This window comes from Photinus pyralis, unplaced genomic scaffold, assembly GCF_008802855.1.
Source record: "Photinus pyralis isolate 1611_PpyrPB1 unplaced genomic scaffold, Ppyr1.3 Ppyr1.4_LG4, whole genome shotgun sequence".
NCBI lineage: Eukaryota > Metazoa > Arthropoda > Insecta > Coleoptera > Lampyridae > Photinus > Photinus pyralis.
Genome location: NW_022170511.1, coordinates 35,091,707 through 35,107,951, shown reverse-complemented (window position 1 = coordinate 35,107,951; position 16,245 = coordinate 35,091,707). Strand labels below are relative to the sequence as shown.

General features: G+C 36.9%; 5 protein-coding genes across 7 annotated transcripts; 3 read left to right on the top strand and 2 right to left on the bottom strand.

Annotated features, from left to right (window-relative positions):
* The first annotated feature begins 1,193 nt into the window (after positions 1-1,193).
* On the top strand, positions 1,194-3,036 carry LOC116167726 (RIB43A-like with coiled-coils protein 2). The gene is made up of 8 exons (XM_031483216.1): positions 1,194-1,396; positions 1,444-1,583; positions 1,634-1,774; positions 1,824-1,987; positions 2,030-2,270; positions 2,319-2,546; positions 2,700-2,806; positions 2,862-3,036. Exons 1-8 carry the CDS (start codon positions 1,300-1,302, stop codon positions 3,001-3,003), a joined length of 1,260 nt encoding a protein of 419 aa, XP_031339076.1. The 5' UTR covers positions 1,194-1,299; the 3' UTR covers positions 3,004-3,036.
* LOC116167732 (histone deacetylase 11) lies at positions 2,971-4,592 on the bottom strand. 2 transcript variants are annotated; one of them, XM_031483227.1, is made up of 6 exons: positions 4,494-4,592; positions 4,204-4,444; positions 3,853-4,155; positions 3,642-3,808; positions 3,488-3,596; positions 2,971-3,279 (listed from the first exon to the last, which is right to left on the bottom strand). In XM_031483227.1, exons 1-6 carry the CDS (start codon positions 4,496-4,498, stop codon positions 3,109-3,111), a joined length of 996 nt encoding a protein of 331 aa, XP_031339087.1. In that variant the 5' UTR covers positions 4,499-4,592; the 3' UTR covers positions 2,971-3,108. The 2 variants fall into 2 exon arrangements, with proteins under 2 accessions (XP_031339087.1, XP_031339088.1); XM_031483228.1 differs by having other exon boundaries at positions 3,925-4,155.
* LOC116167724 (CAP-Gly domain-containing linker protein 1-like) lies at positions 4,592-8,426 on the top strand. The gene is made up of 7 exons (XM_031483213.1): positions 4,592-4,784; positions 4,830-4,902; positions 4,956-5,132; positions 6,942-7,064; positions 7,119-7,506; positions 7,556-7,863; positions 7,907-8,426. Exons 1-7 carry the CDS (start codon positions 4,768-4,770, stop codon positions 8,351-8,353), a joined length of 1,533 nt encoding a protein of 510 aa, XP_031339073.1. The 5' UTR covers positions 4,592-4,767; the 3' UTR covers positions 8,354-8,426.
* Positions 8,427-10,484: 2,058 nt separating this feature from the next.
* Positions 10,485-11,448, bottom strand: LOC116167736 (vacuolar-sorting protein SNF8). The gene has a single exon (XM_031483232.1). It carries the CDS (start codon positions 11,332-11,334, stop codon positions 10,579-10,581), a length of 756 nt encoding a protein of 251 aa, XP_031339092.1. The 5' UTR covers positions 11,335-11,448; the 3' UTR covers positions 10,485-10,578.
* A 1,843-nt stretch (positions 11,449-13,291) lies between these two features.
* On the top strand, positions 13,292-15,074 carry LOC116167731 (protein slit-like). 2 transcript variants are annotated; one of them, XM_031483225.1, is made up of 2 exons: positions 13,292-13,447; positions 13,829-15,074. In XM_031483225.1, the coding sequence occupies exon 2, from the start codon at positions 13,831-13,833 to the stop codon at positions 14,899-14,901; it is 1,071 nt and encodes a 356-aa protein (XP_031339085.1). In that variant the 5' UTR covers positions 13,292-13,447; positions 13,829-13,830; the 3' UTR covers positions 14,902-15,074. The 2 variants fall into 2 exon arrangements, with proteins under 2 accessions (XP_031339085.1, XP_031339086.1); XM_031483226.1 differs by lacking the exon at positions 13,292-13,447 and adding an exon at positions 13,456-13,704.
* Positions 15,075-16,245: the final 1,171 nt, after the last annotated feature.

Genomic DNA, 16,245 nt, shown 5'->3' with positions numbered 1-16,245 from the left:
GTATGACACTTTTTGTCAACTAAAGGATATTTAAAAAAAGTATTTCCGGAACATTATAATTATGAATAGTTTTTTTCATAGTCAACAAATTACCCGACTTTTTTTAGCAAAAAATCGCATGGAAAGTATTACTTTTTTTCGCGATTTATACTATGCGTTTCCATAGTGCTTAGTCCTATCATAGTGTAAGCTTTACACTAAGGTCCTATCTATGAACATATAAGCTTCAATTTATTGACAGTAAATCGCGAATGAAACTGACATTATTCAATTATGGGTAATTACGGAACACTATGCAAAAAAATTTCGTGTAGGTACAACACGTGTTGAAAGTGTCTTTTTCTCATGACTTTGCTTGAGTAATAAGGGCGAAACTATTTTTTTACATAGTGATAAAATTACCGGACTTTTTTCAACGACAATTCAACTCATGTATAAAAAATCGCATAAGCCGCAGTGTAATTATCACTTTGACAGCGGCAAAAGTTACCTGCAACTTTTCCAGCGACAAATGCACTAGTGGTTTTTTCACTTATTCATTTTGGAACAATTTATTATCGCATTATCCTTTCCCATATGATTAGCTTGACGTCTGTCAATAATTGACTAGTTTGGCGAATTTCTTGTTCGTTAAATTGTCCTGCCGAATTACACTCGAGGTTTGTATTTAAACCGAGTAAATTTGGGTTGTTGCAATTCAAATCTGTTTCCTTTTAGCAATTGAACTCGAAAAACTGTCAACCTAAAAATGCTCCACCTGCGGTGTCGCATTTTTATTAGTTGACAGTTTTTCTCGTCTAATTGCTAGGCAACAGATTTTCATTACCTAAACAACCCAAATTTACTCGGTAAAATACAAACCTCTTGTGCAATTATAAGTGAAAAATCGTATGGAAAGTGGTACTTTTTTTCACGATTTTTACTATGCGTTTCCATGGAGTTTAGTCCTGTCTATGAACAATAGCATCCATTTTTGAGTGACAGTAAATTGCGAAATGCGAATGTCAATAAAATTATTCAATTGTGGATTCTTAAGGATCACTATGCAAAAAAATTTCCTGTACAACACGTGTTGAAAGTGTCCTTTTTTCATGAATTTGCTTGATTAACTCGGGCTTGGCCCTCATTAATCAAACTGCAAATTCATGAAAAAAAGTATCACTTTCAAAACTTGTACAAATAACTATTAGTATAGAATTATGATAACGTATACCCTCGTGCATGCCATTGCACTATTCTAAAGTTGTTTACTTTACGTAAATAATTTGATACGCGAAAAGTGAAAAAAACCTTGTCTACATGCAAGGTTCCCCTAAAAAAAACTCATTGTTCGATCAAACAAAACGACACAAAGGGGTGGGTAATGCAACTAGTGCATCGCGTCAAACATTCTATGGTAACAGACGTCAACGTCATTTACGTTGTAATAAAAATTTTTAATAGGTAGAGTCTTCGGCGAAATGTTACAATTTCAATTAATGACGGAGAAAGATCGAAGAGAGGCGGCGGCGATCGAAAGACGTAGAGCTATCGAAGAGGAACGCAAGAAGAGAATTTTCAATCCTAAGCAACGCATAATTGGGGTAAAGTGTTACGGTGGTGACAAGAAGTTTTCACTGTCGTTTGCTTTTAGACCGACATTAAGGCGCTGGAACAACAAATTGAGGAGAAAAAGAAATTGGAAGCTGAGAAGAGGAAGATTGACCAAATTTTTGATGAACAGTTAATAAAGAGTGATCAAATTGCACTCGCTTTAGGACGTAAGGAGTATGAGGTTAGCTGACTAATTACAAATCTGTTTCATAATCAGCGCCAAGTTTTAGGAGCGTCAAAAGTTGGCGCGTGAAATTAACGATTTTCGCAGTAACTTTCAAAAGTACGAAGACCGAAGAGAGTTTGATTTGAACGATCCGAAGGCGATCAAACGCGCTTTGCCTGCTAGGGTACACGATGCTGATCCCAGACTTGGCATTTCTTCATTTCAAAAGTAAGTGAAGTCTATTTTGTAACTTTCAATTACAGAACTTAGGTTTGAGGGTGAAGATTTGTCATCAGAGGAGAGGAAGAAAATACAAATGGAGCAAACGCAGTCGTGGCTTCAGCAGCAAATGGAAGAGCGTGAAAGTGCTGATAAGGAACGGAAGACGGCTGATGAAGCGTATAAAGCTGCTGTAATTGCAAGAGATCAGAGAGCGATAGAGTTGGATATGATGGAGAGAGAATGCAGGAAGAGGTTGGAGCGAGCGTGCTGTATGTTCAATAGGGCTTTGGTATTTTAGCAAGCAAAGCTTCCATCTGGATTATCATTGTTATTTTAGGCAGATGAACGCTACTGCGTACAACAAGAGAAAAACCGGCAAGAGAAAGAGGATAATATGGCTCAGATGTATAACAACATGACGAGTGATATGATGACTGAGAATCCTGACGTTTCGTTCAGTAACATGGGACCGAATCGGAGGATCGGGTTTCTTTATAAAGGAATGTCAGAGGAAGAACGTGAGGAAGTTAGAAAGCAGCAATTGGCCCAAGTGGAAGAAGCTCAAGTAAGCATTCCCTATCTCTAAAATTTTGGAAGCATCATTTTCTTTAAATGCTGTTCGCCCCAGCTACCCTTTGTGTTTCAAACTCGATATTTGGGTCAAATATACTATGGTTACAATGATTAAGTTTCTAAACATATTTTGAACTTCTTCCAGAAACGAAGAGCCGATGAAATTCGTTTTCAGAGAGAATGGGACGAATACAGCAACGGTATTCAGAAAACAATAGCAGTGATGGACAAAGAATTAGCCAGAAAAGAAAGGTGATCAATGAAGTATATACCATTCACTTTGTAAATGTGCTTCATTTTCTTTCAGAGAAAGGCGCATCGCCTTAGCTGAGGAAAACAAAAGATTAGCAAGTGAACACAAAAACCATGAGGAGTACATGAACAAAATTGTATATCGCAATAAACCAACTGCTGCGTTTTTTGAGCAGTTTAATAAATCTACAAGATAACTATTCCTATTTATAATACATAATGTAGAACATCTTATACAATTTATTAAAAATATGGAAGCTCTCTAGAAAAATAGTTGGGAAGCTATACAGATGTAGTGGAAGTTAGTAACGAGGAACGGGGCCGTGTATTAACCCTAAATCGTGCAGATTTAAAATCGATGTGGCGATAATGCTTGCGGTTTTCTTCAAGTATCCTCCGCTGGTCAACATTACTAGAGGAATATGCTTGGATTTTATCTTCGTAAATACCAGTTCATCTCGTCGTATGATTCCCTGAAACATAAAAAATACTCTAACCAATCACGCTTGCAAATAATCACGCAATTTCTGTTTGTGTGATCAAATTAACTAACTGAGGCTCTATGCGAATTGGTTGGCCAATTGCTAGGTATTTTGCTGACTTTTCTTTCTTTAGTTTAAGGTTTAAGGTTTAATTTTGAAAACTTCGAACTGAAGTTAGGTTGAAGAGAAAATTGCGTACCTGTGGAGACACGCATAAGCATCCCAAGGAGTCCCCCTCCAGTATATCGGTTCCCGCGTTATATATCACAAAATCTGGAAGAAATTCATTTAACGCCTCGTTGATGTTCCTGGAACCTTCATCAAAAATATGCTAACCGAATAATTCTACTTACTTCTCAACTTTATTCAAATACTCCTCATCTCTGGTCCTAGATTGTAATTCCACACGCCTGTTGATGGCATTCTTCGCAACCCTGTCGAAGGGGTAAATGTTCCTATTGTAAACGTCCATAATGTAGACATTTCTATTATCTTTGAAATCGCGCTCATAACCATTGCCCTAGAAAGCACACTTTAAGAAAGCTAAACTTCCACGGTGACTACCTGATGGGCATCCAAGTCGATGATCATCACATTTTGAACACTCAAAGGGTAATGAATAAAAAGAAACTGTACCAACAACGTTATATCGGCGTACGGGCAAAATCCTCCTCCCAAATCCGACCTGCAGTGGTGAAACCCTCCGCCGATATTAATCGCCCATCCACGCTCCACGGCCAGTTTTCCAGAAAGAATGGTGCCACCCGTCTGGAATCTCATCGGTTTCAAATAACCGCTCTGAACTAAACAATTTGGCACAAGAACTAGAGGAGGCACTTCTGCTATTCGAGCAACATTTAAACTGTACTGAAAAACCTCTACGATAAAAGGTGGCGCAATCGCAAAGAAGCATACCTGAAGGCTACGTAGGTATTTCTTGGTGTGCACGACCAAAAGATCTTCTTTTGATGCTTCGTTTGGTTTAGTGACGGTGTCTTCGTCTATCAGACCGGCTTTCTTCAGGTGCTGAAAGACGTTCCCCCACTTTCCCGCGTCGAACGGGTGCAGCTTCTCCAAACCAAAAAAACGCACATTGTACTCGGGACGGTACACTATTGGCCATTGCGTTTCCTTAATGTCTATATAGAGATTTGTGCTACAATGCAATTAATCTGTACACCCAATTGAAAATCAACGAGACTTACTCCATTGTTATTTTAGATTCAAATTCGCACAGTTCCCGCCGTCCATTTATTGATTTTACCGCAATTATGTGTTGTGATCGTATTTAACTCGGCGAAAACCTACAGATAACCAAATAACGTCAGTTGCTTAGCTTCATCGAGGTCTACGTGGTAAATAACACTGACTGGCATCATTGTGGAGCAATGGAATTCGCGACAATTGAAGGGAGACATTGTGATTTTTAGTTCGCAAGCGCGACACTGACAGCTCTGCTTTAGTACACAAATTTGTAGTATGGAAAAGGACTATGGGTGAGCTCGAGACTTGCAATACCATTATTGTTACTCAATTTTTAGGTACCTCACACCGTTGATCCAAGAGTACGAAGTGGCAATTGAAACGTTGACGAACCAACTCCAGTTTTATGCCGTACAAATTTAGGCGCTCCTAAGTAAAGTTTATTTTCAATTTTCTGGTTTTAGCACGAGCAAGAGCGTTTGAGGGCAGAAATTACTACCTTAATTAAGGAGAACAAAGCACTTTCGGTGGCGATACGAGAGGTTGTGGATGCTAAAGCTCAGTTTGAAGTTACCGACAAACAAAATTTGGAGAATTGTTTAGTTCATAATTTAAAAAACCAGCTGTCGTTGACTCTACAGGTAGGCGCCCGTTTGTTTGAAATTAGGGTTTGTTCCGGAAGTGTGGCAGATGGTCAAATATAAGTACATGCAATAATAATGCGCCCAGTATCTTCGGTAAGATAATATAGTTCGATACCTAATTTTGTTCTTCGTTGGCATGTGGTTGTCTTTATGAACAAGTTCCCATTTCGCGAAATGTGGATTTCTACAAGTATGTCGGTATGCGGGCATTCTAATATTAATTTTTCAACCGTAAAAGTAGTCAATACCCACAGGAATGTAATTATAGCCGTCCTTATTTTTAAATTTAAGCATTTTACACCGGATAATGAAACATGGATCTCCATTTTCACAATGAGAATGGTGACATGAATCTCCCCACCATCCTGTTTACAAACTGGGACTGTCGACGTTACAAAAGTCAATTTTCTGTGTGTAGAAAAAGCATTTGCTAATTATTTCGAAAAGATGAAGTAATTCATTAACAACTCGGTTCAGGGTATAGTGTTTTATATAGAAATCGGCTGGATCGAAGGCTACTGTTTTCAAATCTACTTGTAATTGAAGACTCTGGGGAGAAATTTCCAATATAGCGAAACGTTGGGAGTTGTTATTGTTCTTGTTACTGAACAGGAAACTTTCTTTATTTGATACCACTTTTTAAATAAAAGGAGAACTTCTTTAAATGTCTGAACTTATGATTATTGGTGACAACAGTTGAATTGTTTTCTTACTAACAATCCTAGATGGTTCTAAATTTCATTAATCAAACACATCTATTTCTCAAAACAAGCTGACCCAAAAGTTAGGTCCAGCCATTGAAAAGGGCTGAATTTTGATCTATATAACTCCGTAATCTTGACGCCAATAGCCATGAAAAACAAAGCGCTCGGGAAAAGTGCTCAAGAGCGGAAAAAGCGCTCAGGAGCGGCGCTTAATCCTTCAGCGGTTTCTCCGCATTGTTATATGTACATTATTATACTCGCACCTACCACACTCCTATTCTCCTCTTAACTTGCATCTTTATCTCTTGCATAATATTGATTTCATGAGCAAACTCTAGAAAATTATATATGGTATCACGTTCCATATATTTCTACTTCAACATTTTCAACTTCATGTTGCAGTGGAGTACTAGTAATTAAGGAAAGCAACGTTCTTCTTTGTGCCAAAACCACTATGCCATGGTTAAAGGTAGGGCAATTGGAAAGGGGCCACCTAAGAAAATTGGCAAATATATGTACTTGAACAAATAAGTGTTCAGTGTTGCACCTGAATTCAGATGCAATTCTGAAATGTTTTCTTTGCCCAGGCCAACTAAATTTTCACAGTTACCCTCATCATCCACATATTCCACATGGCCGATGTTGCACTTTCTGCGTACTTTTTGGTATTCCTTCTTCCAGATTTACATGCCTATTTTTTGTCTTCTGGCTTTCGTTAATTGTGTCGCTCCTTCCTAAATTTCTACAATCATCTAAAATCCCAAAAATGACGCCGATGTCCCATGTTCGTTTAGTTCCATTCTTTTGCTTTGTCTTTGACGTCCTCTATTATCCGTTTGAATTTGTTATCACGTTGCGGGAGTTGCTCCTTTTTCATGTTTGCTTTTTCACTTCTCGAACAGTTTGTTCAAACGTACTATCCAATGAACCATCAGCACAATTAAATCCAGTTCCTTTAGTAACGAGTAATGAATGCTAAGAACGGATGTAATTTCCTAAACGGTCTAAAATGATGCTAAGCAAGACACGTGTGTCACCCTTTCGGCATTTGCACATACACAAAGTACACTATTATTTAATAACAGTTTGGTTTCTCTTAAAGGAAAAGGAAACAGTAGTACTACTATGGCAAAATTCGTTAAAAAACATCGATCATCTGGAAGAAGAACTGAACCTGTTCGCCGGAAAGAGTCATGGTTTTATATCAAAAGCTCAAGTTCAACGGGTACGTACTCTCAAATAAGACGATTCAAACTAGCCACCATCCGTTCACACTTAGATGAAGCAAAGTTACGAAAAAGAGATACAACATCTAGAAGAACAACTGACAAATTCCCATACGAAAATTCAAACAATTCTCAAAACCTCAAGTCAAACCATAGATCAGAAGCGTGCGGAACTTGAAAAGGCGATCAGTTTCCAACAGACTACCACTGAGCAGATGAATCGACTGGAAAACGAGGTAAAAAAGCTCGAGTCGAAGATTCGAGACAGTACTAGAATTCGAGATAAATTACAAGTGAGCCTAGAAATGAAGGATAACGTAATTCAAGAAATGAAGGCCAAAGAGCGCACAGCTAAGGAAAAGGTAACGGAGGCCGTGCAGATTGTGGAAACCGCGCTTTTCGAGAAAGATGCTGCGGTATTTCGGGAAAGCCAAGCGAGGGGTGAGTGTCATATTTTTTATCTAGATGCGCTAACGATACCTACTTACAGAGGAGGCTGCAAGGATTTCCAAGATCTTATCAGAATTAATGGATAAAGCAGACGCGCGATTAAAAAACGAAGTTGAAGCTGTTCAGCAGGTGTGCGATATTAAATTGAAGGAGACCCAAACCAGCGTTGGTAGTTTAAAGGAGGAGCTGAATGAAAAGAACCTTCAATTGCAAAAGTCAACGTACGACTGCAAATTACTGGAGAATGAGGTTGAGAAAGCTAAAAAGGGGAACTTGTTTGTCGATGAAAGTCACACGTCCAAACTACTGGTGCTCGAAAAGAACTTAGAGTCGACCTTTCAAAAACTGGTAAGTGTAGACACCTGCCCATTTGAGCTAACATCCCTTACAGTTACTGTCCGAGAAAAAACTGCTCAAAGTCGAAGCGGAAAAAGAGAGCCTGAAATTAGACATGGAACAAATGGGTGAAAGTTACCAAAACGACATCAAAACACGCGATGCGGAACAACTCTCTCTCAAAAACGAACGGAGACTCTTACAGAAACAGCTTAAAATGTGCAACGAAAACCTTCAGTTGGCCACCGATAACATTAAAAAGCTAAAATCGAAGTTAGACGCAGTTGAACGTAATGGCAAAGCGGTTCAGAGTAAACTTCAGTCGTACTTGGAAATGCAAATAAATTTAAACAAAAAATGGAAAGAGGAGGTTCACGGAGTTCTACGTAAATATGAAGCTCAAGTTACAGACTTAAAAAATAATAACAAGTATCTGAGAAACAAACTTAAACAAACTATAAATAGATTACTAAATCGAAATGCGACCAATTCACACAATTGAGTAATGAGTTATTAGTATTTTAAGTGCAATATATTATTTTCATACCAGATTAGTAATAGAAGTATTTTCATTAGTTTCTGTCTTTATTGATGGTTAAATTTGTTGGTAGCGCCATTTCACGTTCACATTCGTTATAAAAGTTTAGGACACACCCCCTGGCTAAAGATATAGTAGATAAGCATTCCGAAACGAATTAGGAGATCAATTCATCCCTGGGATTATCGGTACATGAAATAATTTTCGATTGCATTTAGGGTCCCAAAAATGAGCCATATTTATAGGTAACATTACTGTTACTATCTAACAAACTTTTTGGGTCTCTAAAGAGAAACTCATTATTTATATTCTTTACAGCTTTTCTCTCTTCTATGAGAGCTCGCTGTTCCTCCTATCCCACACATCCTCTTCATCTCTCATCTCTTTCACATCCTCCCACCTTGTTCTTGATCATCCTCTCCGGCCTCTCCCCTCCACCTGCATTCTACTGACCCTTCTTCTAGCATCTCTCTTCTCTCCTCATTGCATGTCAATTGTCCAATCCATTGCATTCTTCGCTCCTGAACCTTCCTTGAGACTTCATCTACTTCGTCCATCTACCTTATTATATCATTACGAATCCTATCTCCTAATTTTTCGCACATTCCTATTCATTAATTATGCAATAAATACAATATCTATTGTACTTCTTTTCGTGAAATGAATACGCGACGTCCCAATTAAAATTCATCAATTTGATCTGGAATTTTTAAAAGTGGAATGAAGGTTCAAAACATGTGAGTGGATTAGGCGTACCGGGGATACCACGTTAAAAAAAACGCGCCAATGACTCTACCTCATGGTGGTGTGGAAATGAGTTTTATAAATAAAATGATTACAATAATTTGTGTATTTGATATTCGAAACCCAAAAATTCAGGACGAATATGATTTAAGTGCAGTGTTTACTGAAGTTTCGTACACTGTAGCTACACAAAATTAAGTATTTTTCAATTATTTTAAAAACAGTTTTTTTCTCAATCGCGCTTAGAATGATTTAAAAAGGTAATTATTTTGAAAATCGTAACGTAATGTGATTGATAGTATGCACCCCTTTTCTCCTTGACACTAAATTATTAAAAAAAACATGTCGGCTGTAGAACAAGAGTAGGTATATGAAATTGTGTGCCCACTTTCTACCGGCAATCGTTATTTTCTCTCGTTTATTTATCAAATATATTATTTGCGGTGTTCTGATTTTTTTATGAACTATCACAATATAGGTATTTAGAAAAACAACGTATGCAAATAAAAACTACGCGCACTTTGATTTAAATTTTAAAATATTAGAAATTACACTTTTTGTGTAAAAATCAAAGCAAAGGTAAAAAAGAAATAGTATGGCTCTGAAGGCAAATATAACTTACCTTCGTATCAATTGTTTTATATCAATGTCATTTACAAAAGGGCGCAATTTTAATGCATGCTTGCCCTAGAGGCGCCATTTGGTATGCTACGCCACTGTGGAGTACTGGGATTATGATCTCTTGTCATGCGCTGAATTGGCCACGATTTAGCTCGAAACGTCTTAAAAATTTTCACCTTTTATAAACATTTTTGAAGAATTATAGGTATCTCAGAAACCAAAATCGAATAGAGCTGGTTTCCGAGCTCAAAATGTCGCGAATTTGAAAAAAGTCATGAATGATCTATTTCAAAAATTTTTTGAGTGATTATCAAAAAACCAAAATGTGAAAAAAAATTAGTTTTTCAAATACCTACTATGATGCCACTTCTCTGCGTTTTTCACTCGGTTTTTCATATTTGCAAATGTGGGTTCCAGTCCAGCAGCGTTTCCTACCACATAAAAATTGGCTACTACCTCAATTAATGCTCTGGCCAATGTAAAGTTCTACTTGGACTATTATAGGAACTGATAAATTTACAAAAAAATTTTGACTCCCTTCCAAAAAGTTAGGATTCCCTCCTTGAACGTACTACATTTGTAGGCCTTTTTCTACATAACAAGCATATTCCTGCACTAAATGGAATTTGATTAAGCAAATTATATGTGGCCCCCCCTACTACATTTCAGTGCTAATTTTTAGCATCCAAATTCCAAAGTGAATGTAACCAGTCGATATAAGACAATAAAATTATAATGGCAATTGCATTTAATAAAATAATTTATACATATATACAAAGTAGTGAGCATTACATAACTGCAATCAATATAAGCGTCGGCACAATTTAATTAGTTGCATTAATACAAGCTGTAAATAAACTAGGAAAGTAATACAATTTCTCTGTAACATCCTGTAGATCAATCCAAACCAATCCCTCCAACAACAAGTGATCCAAAGCTTTCTGGGCCCTCGTTGCCTCCCAATTCAACTCTTCTCGCAGCATAGACACAGAAGTGAACGCTTTATTCGAGTTGGCTACTCGTTCGATGATTGCCGTATGATCCATGCTCAATTCGCCGGGAACCGACTGCACCATGTACTGTCCTTTACCGACACTAACAACAGAAAACCCACTGCCGAATATCTTCAACTTTCGCGCGGCACAAATTAAATCGTCCTGACTAATTTCCTGGTGCTGTTTGCCCTGTCCGCGTGCCTTGATCAAACGTGTACGTAGTTCGCCTAAACCAATTAGGCCACCGTTTTTGTACGACGTCGCTAAACACACTTCCACAATTTGCACGGCCAATTCGTAGTAGAAATCGCCGATGCCTAACACCGACCAGAACCCTTTGCCAGAAGCGAGCGGGTCGACGCCGATAGACGCGCACATGTCCTGAAATTGTTTACGAAACTGCGCATTTTTACGTATTTCGTTTTTATGCTTTGTGGCGAATTCCTCTAAATTTACTCGAAAGACCTCTAACTGCTTAGTCATTTGCTCGAATTGATTTTCCTGTATTTCGTTGCCCTTATCTTTGTACTTTTCCTGTTCGAGTTTTTGTTTTTGTATCGCCCCGACCCCAGCCCTTCGTCTCATTATGATAATGAGAAAAATTACTTGCTATATACTATAAAACTAATCGAATTGTAAATAAATAAGACATACCTAAATTTGAGGTTATGACAGTCACAGCTGATAGTGACATGACCGTTAAAGTGACTTACAGGGTGATCTTATGTACAGGATGAATCATAATTAAGTATAATTGTAGTTTTCCAAGTATTTTTGCAATTACGCAATTGATGTTAAGCTCCCATTGTCTTACAATTTTTGTGCAAACTCAATGAAATCTGACGGTATTCGGAAATCGAGATTAATAAATTAATTAGTTAATAGTTTTGGTAGTTAGCATACTGTACGTATTTCTTAATAATTTTTCTCATTTCAGCCAGCTCTATAGGCTATAATGTTTCAAAAATAATCATTTTTTAATCTCCAGTCTTTTAAAAAATGTTCATTTTCCAACATCAGTGATTTGTGAAATTTATATGGTTCTTTACTATATTTTTTGCTAGTTTGTGTGCCTGTAACATTTCATGCATTGCTATCGCATTCCCTGAAAATTGTCTAGTGCAAAACCACCTTTTAATAAATTAATTTGTCAAATTCAAATACCATAAATAATAATTTTTTATACACAAATGATTAGCCACTCAAAGAAAACTTCTTGAACTCGAAAAGGTTGCGCCTTGTAGTTTAAAAAGTAATTTGTTTATTTTTGTCGATTCCTTGACATAACGTTTGATTACATACGTGTTGATCCCCTTTCTTATTAAAAATTAATTTAAATTCATACATTGAAGTTGCAGATCTATATATTAGTATGATATTAGTGACCTATTTTGTAATATGCTGAGATCATTTGCTAAATCACCCTCGATTATGACGTCAATTATTGTTTATGTTCTATCTCTGTCAAGTATTTTATTTCTTTAGATTATCAAGACCAGAATAAGGATCTGTTAGGTCTGCCTTTGCAGCGATTTTTTCCTGCAAATAGGGCGGAGAATTATTTTTGGTTTTTTATAGAACGTGAAATCCCAACAAGAAAACTGTATCATTAAAAGATTACTCAAATGCCGTCGACTAGGCTGGGTTTTTCTTTTTCACTATCCAACCCAATAATAACACCAAAAGGCCATCTAAATGTATATTGAGGAAAATCTATTAGAAAATCAGAAAATGTAAAGTGCTGTTTAGGAATGCATTTTTATTTTTACATAAATTTTTCTCATTTCTTACCTCTATCCAACTTAATTGCTTGAAGTTGGATTGCTGGTAATTTAAATAAGTAGGTACATTTTGGCTAAACCTCAATTTATGGTGACTGTGACAAATTTTTATCTAATAACACTAGAACTTGGTTTCATTCAAAGTGAAATTTATGAAATATTAATTAGACTTGACACCAAATTCAGTGGGTTCTTTTGATGGCATTTTTACCAAGCTGTGCGGAGTTACAGAAGCAACTTAACATTCTACAGCTTCCAGCGTGTAATTCAAAACCAAAGTCAGACAGCGAGGCGACAAAAACAATTTAGAACAAATAATCCCTTCATAAACATGGGAGAAGATTACGAAAGCTCGCTGCTACTACAATCGACAAAGTAATTAACCTAAAAACCTTAAATTGGTTGTCGTTCCTTTAATCTTAGGTTGAACTGGTCGTTAAACATTTGCTATTATGTTAATAAGTAGATATGTAGAATAAAGAACGCAGTTAGGATAAAATGAAAAATACTAAATACCCCTTTTTTTCCATTGGTGAAACGATATAGCACCTTTGTAGACTCCTTGATTTCAGGAGATAAGTTTGAAGAAATGTTAAACAAAAATTTTGTTATTCAATTAATGCTCTGATATCAACCAAAATTCATAACCAATTGGAGGTTCAAAGGTGGACGTATACTTCCTCATTTTGAAGGATGTATTTTTGCTAGAAGATACACACTGAAATAGTATATACACGTAGCATATCTACCTGTAAACAGTGAATCTTGTGTAACCATTATCAAACGACTTTTATTGATAAAAAAATCCAATCAATCACATTTTATGTACTTATGATAACGATTTAGTCGCACATACCTGAAATTGTAGTGCAACAGAAAATTCAACGTGATAACTAACATTTTTGAACAATTATTCAGTAAGTGTTAATCTGTTTTAGGATAACGTTTGCCTGATTCGGCGTATACTAGACCCCCAAAGATAGGAAAACCTCATTCCCCGAATTTGCAACGTGTTCGGATATGAGAAATTCATCGTGCGGTTTTTGTAGATCACAATGTGCAAACGGTTGTTTTAGGAACTTTAGTTTGAAATATGCCTGAGTGCTACAGGCAGACGTTGAAAAACTCGATCCTTTACGAATTACCAATTAAAATTGGGCACAGAATGGTTAAAGTAATCACTTCAAAATTGTCCTTGCGGTACTTAACATAAGTGGGCGCGTGGTAGGAGTTGTTGCTTACTCAAACCCTTTGTAGAAACCCTTCTTGGATAGAATAATCTATCTTGATTTTTGCAGGTATGGTAACCAGTCACGGATGTGTTATGCTTCTTGCAGTTTCTATGCATTTAGTTCTTTTACTAGGAAGTGCAACTTCAAGTCAGTGCGCCTACAAGTGCACCTGCAATGAGACCACAATAAAATGTAGTGAAAAGCAGTTGAGAACCATCCCCGATTTCAAGCGAGTCGATTTGCAACCGGACACGATTGATCTCTCCAACAACAATATCGAAGAAGTTAACGAGTACAGCTTCGTTAATCCCAAATTGCAAAAGGTGAAGTACCTAGAACTGTGTGATAACAAAATCTTCAACGTGAATCGGTTGGCGTTTACGATTTTGACCGACTTGGAATACTTAGACCTTTCTAACAATCAGTTGGACGAAATACCATCGGAAGTTGTGGAGAAAAATACTAAGCTTCTTGAGCTCAACTTGTCCAATAATTTATTCGGCTTGAACACTCCCACAATAGTATCCGCAAGCGTAATGGTGCTCGATTTATCATCGTGCAAATTGGAAACGTTCACCGAAGACAATTTGAAAGTGACCCCAAAATTGCAGGCTCTATACATGCACGTCAACAATTTTCACCATCTAGACTACCACGTGTTTCGACATTCCAGCTTAAAATTTCTAGACGTGTCTTATAATCCATGGAAGTGCCATTGTGATACGATAAAGTTTTTCGAGCACTTGATCAAGTTCGGACTGACACGACTGCAAAGGAACGTCCAATGTTTGCACTCCAACAAACTATTCGAGGACATCTACGGCCCGAACGGGCCACTGGCGAACAACTTCTGCAGTAAAAAGCTACATTTCACTAACCACGAGCCTGCGTCGCAAAAGGTTGCCACAAAGAATGATGTCGAGCCTGCGGAAAATAACGAAGTTTCTAAGTCACCCACCGGTACTTACCCAGAGAGCATTGCCAACCTTGTCATGCACTTTGAAGTAATTGTAATTACTGGGATTGCATCTGTGATCATCGTGGTCTCTTTGATTACTTTGGCCGTTGTAGTTCGCCGAACGCATCCGGTGCCACACACTGTGTACAGAGAAGTTCCCACTGCGGCCACGTTTTTGTAAATGGCAGAATTTTCTCTTGGAAAAGGACAATTTTAAATTTGGTAAAATACTTGTAGATACCTGATTAGATATTACTTTCTAGAAAGTCTTTATTTCGCTCTAAGCTTGACTCGAATTACATTACCCTACTAATTAACTGTTAAAGGTGATACTAATAAAGTTTTCCTACTCCATGTTTCGATTGCACTCATCAACGGACAATAGAAAAGCCAAAAATAGTTCGGTCTAATATCAGAAGTAGGGTGGATTACGCTGAATGTTATTTGTGAGAGGGAGTTTAGTTTCCTTAAGCTGTACATGCTTTTCCTATTGCAAAAAACTTCAACTTGGGAAAGCTCGCTCTCCCTAAGACCTAAAAAATTCAATTTTACCCCATTTGACGTTTGCAACGATACTTTCTGCGCGTCTATACCCAAACAACCAATTTTTTTTACAATAAGGATATCGGCCATTAAAACCCCAATTTTTACACAATCCACCCTATATTCCACCAAACGTATCTTTAATATAATTCGCACTGTAGTACTACTAATATCGATGCGTCGGTTTTTTTTGTGTTACCATCTCCTGGACTAAAAAAAGCGCATCGTCGTAGTGATGTTAAATTTACACGTTTTCTTAAGTGCGCAATATTACGTGTAAAATTACCAATTGTTTATGTTTTTTATGTATTTTATGTAATTTATGTAACTTACCATTTTTTTTTTAAAAAAACCGTAATTTTATAGTAAAATTACCACCTTTTTGAATTTTGTGAGTGTTTGAAAATAAAAACACTTGTTAAATTATATATTTTGGTGTATTAAATAAAATACCCAAGCAGTAGGTATTTCGCCATCACGCGTCGTTTGGAGGAAGAAGCTCCAGATCGCGAATTAGAGGCTGTATCATCTTCATTAAACCAAACTAAATTCAACGGTGAATCGTTTACGTTGGTAGTACCGTTGATGGTCTGTGGTAGTACCGATCAAAATGTATCAAATAGGTATTACATTTATGTAACTTACAAAAATTGCGGTTTTTTAAATTAAAAACGTAAGTTACGTAAGTTTCATAAAAGACATAAATTACATAAAAAAAACCGACCTCTTGTAAGTTACGCCTAATATAACCGTTTTTTATGTAACTCACAAATCGTTGTTTTACAATCCACATCACTAGTTTAAGGTGACCGAATGTTAATTCGAAAATTAAATTGGAAACAAAAATAGCAAGGGAATTTAACTTTAACTTTAACTTTATTGTCTCACTCAAAAAAAATACATTAAATTAATAGAAAATTTGAGGCGAAGTTCAGCTTCGAAGTAATTCTTCTTAGCTGCTCTTACACTTAACCTCGTTGGT